Source organism: Tupaia chinensis, unplaced genomic scaffold (assembly GCF_000334495.1).
Source record: "Tupaia chinensis unplaced genomic scaffold, TupChi_1.0 Scaffold000248_2, whole genome shotgun sequence".
In the NCBI taxonomy this organism is placed as follows: domain Eukaryota; kingdom Metazoa; phylum Chordata; class Mammalia; order Scandentia; family Tupaiidae; genus Tupaia; species Tupaia belangeri.
In genome coordinates this window covers 2,403,250-2,409,040 of record NW_006159727.1, presented here as the reverse complement: position 1 = coordinate 2,409,040, position 5,791 = coordinate 2,403,250, and the positions used below count along the sequence as shown (strand labels likewise).

Below are 5,791 nucleotides of genomic sequence, written 5' to 3'. Positions count from 1 at the left end.
CGGCGGGGAGCGAGGAAGGCAGCGCCTGGAAGTCCAAGGACATCCTGGTGGACCTGAGCCACTTGGAGGGCGCAGACGCCGGCGAGGAAGACCTGGAGCAGCAGTTTCACTACCACCTGCGGGGGCTGCACACCGTGCTCTCCAAACTCACTCGCAAAGCCAACATCCTCACAAACAGATACAAGCAGGAGATCGGCTTTGGCAACTGGGGCCACTGAGGCGGGGCCTCGGCCGCTGCCCAGCACCTTCTCCAGCCTCATCTCTCACCTTCTTTCTTTCCTCAAAGCTATTTTCTTCCTGGCTGTGGGGCGCGAAGGGTGGACTGTGAAGTTGGGCGACTGTGTATGTGCAGGGGGCACGGCGAGGCTGTGGAGGAGGGGGCCTCGTTCCTGAGCGGAGAAGAAAGTAGCAGCGGGAGAATGGGGCTCGAGGACCCCCCAGGAGGGGGCCTGCATTCTGTGTTGGTGGGAATGGGACTGGGCTGACGCCCCACATTCAGCCTGTGCCTTTCCTGGGGTTTCTTTTCTGTTCTTTCCGGAGGAGAAAGGCCCGAGAAGGGGGCGTGCCAGGGCGCGGCGCTGGGTTGCCACACTTGGGAGCGCAGCCCAGAGCTGGGTGGTGGGGAAGGCGGGGCGGCGCGCCCCCTCCTGCCGCCCTGCCGTTGGGCCAGTGGAGGCCGCGGCATTGCTAGGATTGCATCAGTTTTCCTGTTTGCACTATTTCTTTTTGTAATAGTGGCCCTGTCTTAAGTATTTCGAATCTCTTCCTTGCTCTGAAACTTCAGCGATTCCATTGTGATAAGCGCACAAACACTGTCTGTCGGTAACCGGTACTACTTTATTAATGATTTTCTGTTACACTGTACAGTAGTCCTGTGGCACCCCCCCAACCTATCCCTTTCACACCACCCCACCCCCATCCCAGTGTGTGTAAGCTGGCATTGCGCCAGCTTGTATGAGGCTTGCCACTCAGCCAGTGAAAATAATAATAACATTATTATGAGAAAGTGGACTTATCCGAAATGGAACCAACTGACATTCTATCCGTGTTGTATATAGAATGATGAAGGGTTCCACTGTTGTTATATGTCTTAAATTTATTTAAAACTTTTTTAAATCCAGATGTAGGCTATATTCTAAAAAATAAAAATAAAAAAAAAAGCAAATGTGTTAACTAAACCGGACAAGTGTCTGTTGCTCTTTCATCTGCCAGTGAATGACTTAGTTGTGAAATAAAAATATTTTGAATTGATATTTTTTAACAAAAGTAAATTTAAATTTCTCTCTGGTATTTCAGGGTGGTGGATATTCATCTCTGTAAGTATTTCATTTCGTGTGGGATGTAGCTACTGACAAGATTTACTGCCAGGCTTTATTTTGGTTTCAGTTGAGTACCGGGAGAGGACTATACATCTCAACCAAAAGTTTATAAATGCTCAAAGTATTGGGGAAGATACGTATATTGTATCTTTCAACCAATTTGGTTAGCTTATTGGGGTAGTGTTTTAACATTTTGAATTTTGTAAGATGTTCAGGCACAAGCTTAAGTGTATTGAGACATAAAAACTTTAAAGGCTGAGACTACTGAGAATTGAAAACTTGAAAAGCAAACCCAGCTAACATTAGTGCACACACCTTGCAGGTCTTTATTTGCGAGTTTTATGTTGATCTTAGGAGATACTTAGGTGTATTATAACATGAGCTATGGGCTAGCTCCCAACCAAATGCTAAGCTTTGTTGAGCAGTGTCTGGTAATGCTTCCAGTGTTTCAGGGAGCCAGTCTGCTACTGTATACAGCAGAGCTGATCAGGGCTGCTGCAGGCTGCTTCTCAGAAACCATTAGGATGCTATGTTAGGATGATGGGCAAGTGAAACACAGTGCCCTACATTCTTTATTTCATTATTTGTTCTGGGAGGATAAATGTCACATCAACTTCACTTTTCGATCTTGAAGTCATGAGGCGTTCTTTAAGCTCAGAGAGCTTAAATGTAAAAATGCACAGAACTTTGCAGTTAAAAGAAAAAGCAAAAGGTTTGTGGTGCAGGCAAGGCCAGCTCTTGTCTATTATCAGCTTTTAGCAGCAGTGAAAAAAAAAAACGGGGAAGTGTCAAGACTGGGGTGCCTGCCAGTTGCCAGAGAAAGTTAATCATTAATATAAAGATAAGCTGGGCAGCGCCAAAAGGAAGAAGACAGACTCCCACATGTCCCCTTTAAAATATCAAAGTTCAAGCAAAAAATAACGAAGGAAACTACAGGAGCCACATGGTACAAAGAAACATAAAGAGCGTGAAGATTGTGCGCACACATCCTCTTGTTCCTACTTATTAATTAGGTGTATTTAACTCTCCAAGATTGTTGTCACATTTGAAATCAGGCATGAAAACTATAATACTTACTCCATGGAGTTGTGAGAATGAAATGAGTTGAAATATAGTGTTTGACATTTAGAAATTTCTTGAGGCACTACTGAGGGGCCATGTTGGGTTCTTACTCTTACATTTTGGTTCCTGTCTCCATTTCTGTCCCTTGCCTTCTCTCCACAAATATATGAGGCTTAGGACATCATGTTCACTTTAAGGAAAAGCATAGTTTCCATTACATATATAAGACACCAGGTCCATTACTGTTCAAATTTATGAAAGTGCACCTGAAATAAAACCAAAAAGTCACAATTTGGGCAAAGTGATGGTAAGAGCTATTAAGTATTAGCTGCAAGTTGCTTTCAAAATATTCTTGTGGTATGGCATATAGAAGGCAGAAAAGTAGATGTAGACAACAAAACTAAACAGTTATCAATTATTGTGTAAGAATATGTACATATATAGTGATTGTGATCTAGGAGTAATGTTAAAGAGCATTGCATTTTTCTTAAGTTTAGAAACTATTTTTATTAGTAGCATTTTTTTTTAATAGCCAGAGAGTGGGGTTGGGAAGAGGAGCACCCCTCATGGGGCATGGTCACAATGCAGTCCCTTCTTCATCTTTTCAGGATTTGGGACACACACGTACCCAGCATGTTTTTCAAGCTGAGGGGGCTAGGATTCAAATCTTGGCCGACTGTGGAATCCGGCTCACCCGAACCACTAGGCTATGAGGTAGGCCCAAGAACACTGAATTTTTATGAACCAGTAAGATTCCTTGGCTCGGTAAGTACTATTCCACTAATAGTACTACCGTGGGTGGGGAGGGTCTTCAGAAAGTGTATACAAAGTACATATTATGGAAAAACTATGCATGGATTTCAGAATTTACACCAAAATAAATTTAGACTTTAATTTCATTTTCCATGAACTTGTTGAGGCCCCTCCATATTTTATTTCAGATCAGTTTATGAAAAAAAAAATCCAGGACAATTCCCTGTAAGATTCATCTGTTAAAACTTCTCAAGCTATTTGAAATTGTGCCTAACTCCTGAGGTAAAGTAGTAAAGTGACTTCATATTTTCAGAAGGTCTCTCCTGAGGAATCTCAAAGTATTTGATACATTTTAAAAATTGAGTACATGATGTGGCACCTCCCTCAGAGTTCTCAGAGATAATGGCCATCTGGCAGTGCCCAGCATGGCAGTTTATGACTGAAGGAAGGAAAGACAAACTGGGCAAAATGGAACAGCTTAGATTAGAATTGATTATCCTCCAATATTTACATTTGGTAAGACTTCTTCATTGAAACCTCACTCCCAAGTGTTTAAGCAAGTCTGGTTTTGCCTCTTAGAAACAGCTTTCTGCTTTGCTCATGTATGTGGAATTTTCATATTTTATATTTACATAGCGTTCCTTGGTAGTCCAGCCTAATTTCCTTCTCTGAACCTGAACCCAGTTTGTTAGAAAGCATGGCAGGGCCTCTGGAATTATTCTTGGGATCAATTTGAAAACTAGTCTATTGTTGACAATTTAAAAAGTTATTGTCATTTGCATATGCAATGACATTATTTTTAGTTGCTGAACAAAAATCATTTGCGAAATACTATTTTCTTCCTGTCCCCTCTTTTTCCCCCTATCTTATTCTCCATTGCCAATGGTTCTCAGAATGTCACAGGTTGGACACAGTTCTGGTGGACTGAGAACTCAAATCTTACGCCATATACGTTATTTTTTCCTTTTTTTTTTTTTTTAACAGTTTTGCTACAGGGCCCATGTGTTTCTGTGGGTGCGGATGGAGAGAGAAAGTGAGAAATTACCCCTCAGAGGGGGTTGGTCACAACGCAGTCCCTTCTCCATTTCTCCTCTCTGGATTTTCGGTATGCACACGCATGCTCCCAATGTGTTTTTTAAACTGTGATTCAAAACCTGCAGTCAGCCATACAGGATCCAGCCACCTTAATCGCTGTGCCACCGGCTAGCTAAATACTTAAAAAAATTTTTTTAAGGAAAAGATATTTATCTTTTGATGGGATGCCTAGTAATTTTTTTTTTCTACCAGTCATTATATTCTCACATGATTCACTTGATTTATTTTGAAGTTTTAGATGAAAAACCTTTTTTTGCTTCCATTTAATAAAAAAGCTTGATTGGAAGTTTTTGAAAACTTTAAACATGTAGAATATTGGATTAGTCTTTTATTAATTGCTGGTCTTTTTTCAATTGAAAACTGTCGTTTCTGATCACAGCCTAATTACTTGAATTACCAAGAAAATTTAAATTTAAAATGATTGATTTTTTTTCTTAAGGTCATGCCCAAACTTAAAAAAAAAAATGAGGGCTATTTAGAGGTTCTGAATTACTTCAGTTGACTTGGCCTCTAGTGTGTAGAACTTTCTGATAGGTGGTGGAAATGATGATAATGTACTACCAACAACTATTTCTGTATATAGAATTTAGTACCATCTTTTGGCACATGCACTCCTTCCCTGGGTTTCTCATTGTAGAGGGCCCCCATTCTGATGATCTTAAGCCCTTGACACTCCCCACAAAGCAAGACATCTTCAGAGATAAGGAAATGCCCAGAGCTTGTGTGCCTACCTCTAGACCACACTCTGGTACCTGGATCCTGCAGTTCTCTGTCCAAGTGGCCCTAAGCCCATTCCAGAAACTTCATAGGCATGTACTCTGAGTTTATATCCTTCAAAAGTGATTGAGCAGGTGGTGTGCACACCCTGAGGCCTGAGGCGTGGTGGGGAGCTATGGACAGGGCTTAGACACACAGACTGGGCTATCCACATGTGTGCACACTTCTGTGGTACAGGATGGAGCTTGGGTAGGAAGGTGGGCTAGAGTGTAGGCCAAGGGTTCCCTGTTTGTTCTCTTTTCCTGCCTTCCTGGGTTTCAGGGTGAATAAAGGGTTTGAAGTGTGTAGAAAGGAAATAAAGAGATGAAAGCAGCTCGGGTTTTAAGGTCTCTTTCAGTTTTGACAGATGAAGATTCTATAGTATTTCTGTTTCCCACATTCCTCAGAAGTCTCCTTGCTCCATTGAAGAATGGAATTTAATTAATGAAATGTTGGTTAAGGAAAAGGAAAACCACATCTGTACACAGAATTCTTCCAGCTGCTCGCTATTCAGCGCTTGAGTGGTAGCAATTATACCAAAGGCAGATACTGTAGACTCAAATGGATACGTCTTCCATAAAACTATGAAGATTTTTACCTCTGAGAGTATTGTTTCATCTTTTTTTTATTAAGTTAGCTGTTTTCTTTTTAGTGTCCTAAGTCTTGGTCAAGTTTAAGCAGAAAACGAATAGTTGTACATCTGTCTAAACAAAGCCTGCTAAAACCACAACTATCTTGTCAGTCCTTCCTGTTTTGGCATTCTCTATTTTTAAGAGGAACTTTTTTTTTTCATGTATGTGTGTATA

General features: G+C 41.3%; 1 protein-coding gene across 1 annotated transcript in view; it reads left to right on the top strand.

Annotated features, from left to right (window-relative positions):
- The window catches only part of MID1IP1 (MID1 interacting protein 1), a gene marked incomplete at its 5' end in the record, with an annotated part of 1,217 nt that extends 361 nt beyond the window's left edge, over positions 1-856 (top strand). Inside the window, 1 exon segment of the mRNA XM_014587947.2 lies at positions 1-856. Coding sequence (XP_014443433.1) covers positions 1-218 — 218 coding nt within the window.
- Positions 857-5,791: the final 4,935 nt, after the last annotated feature.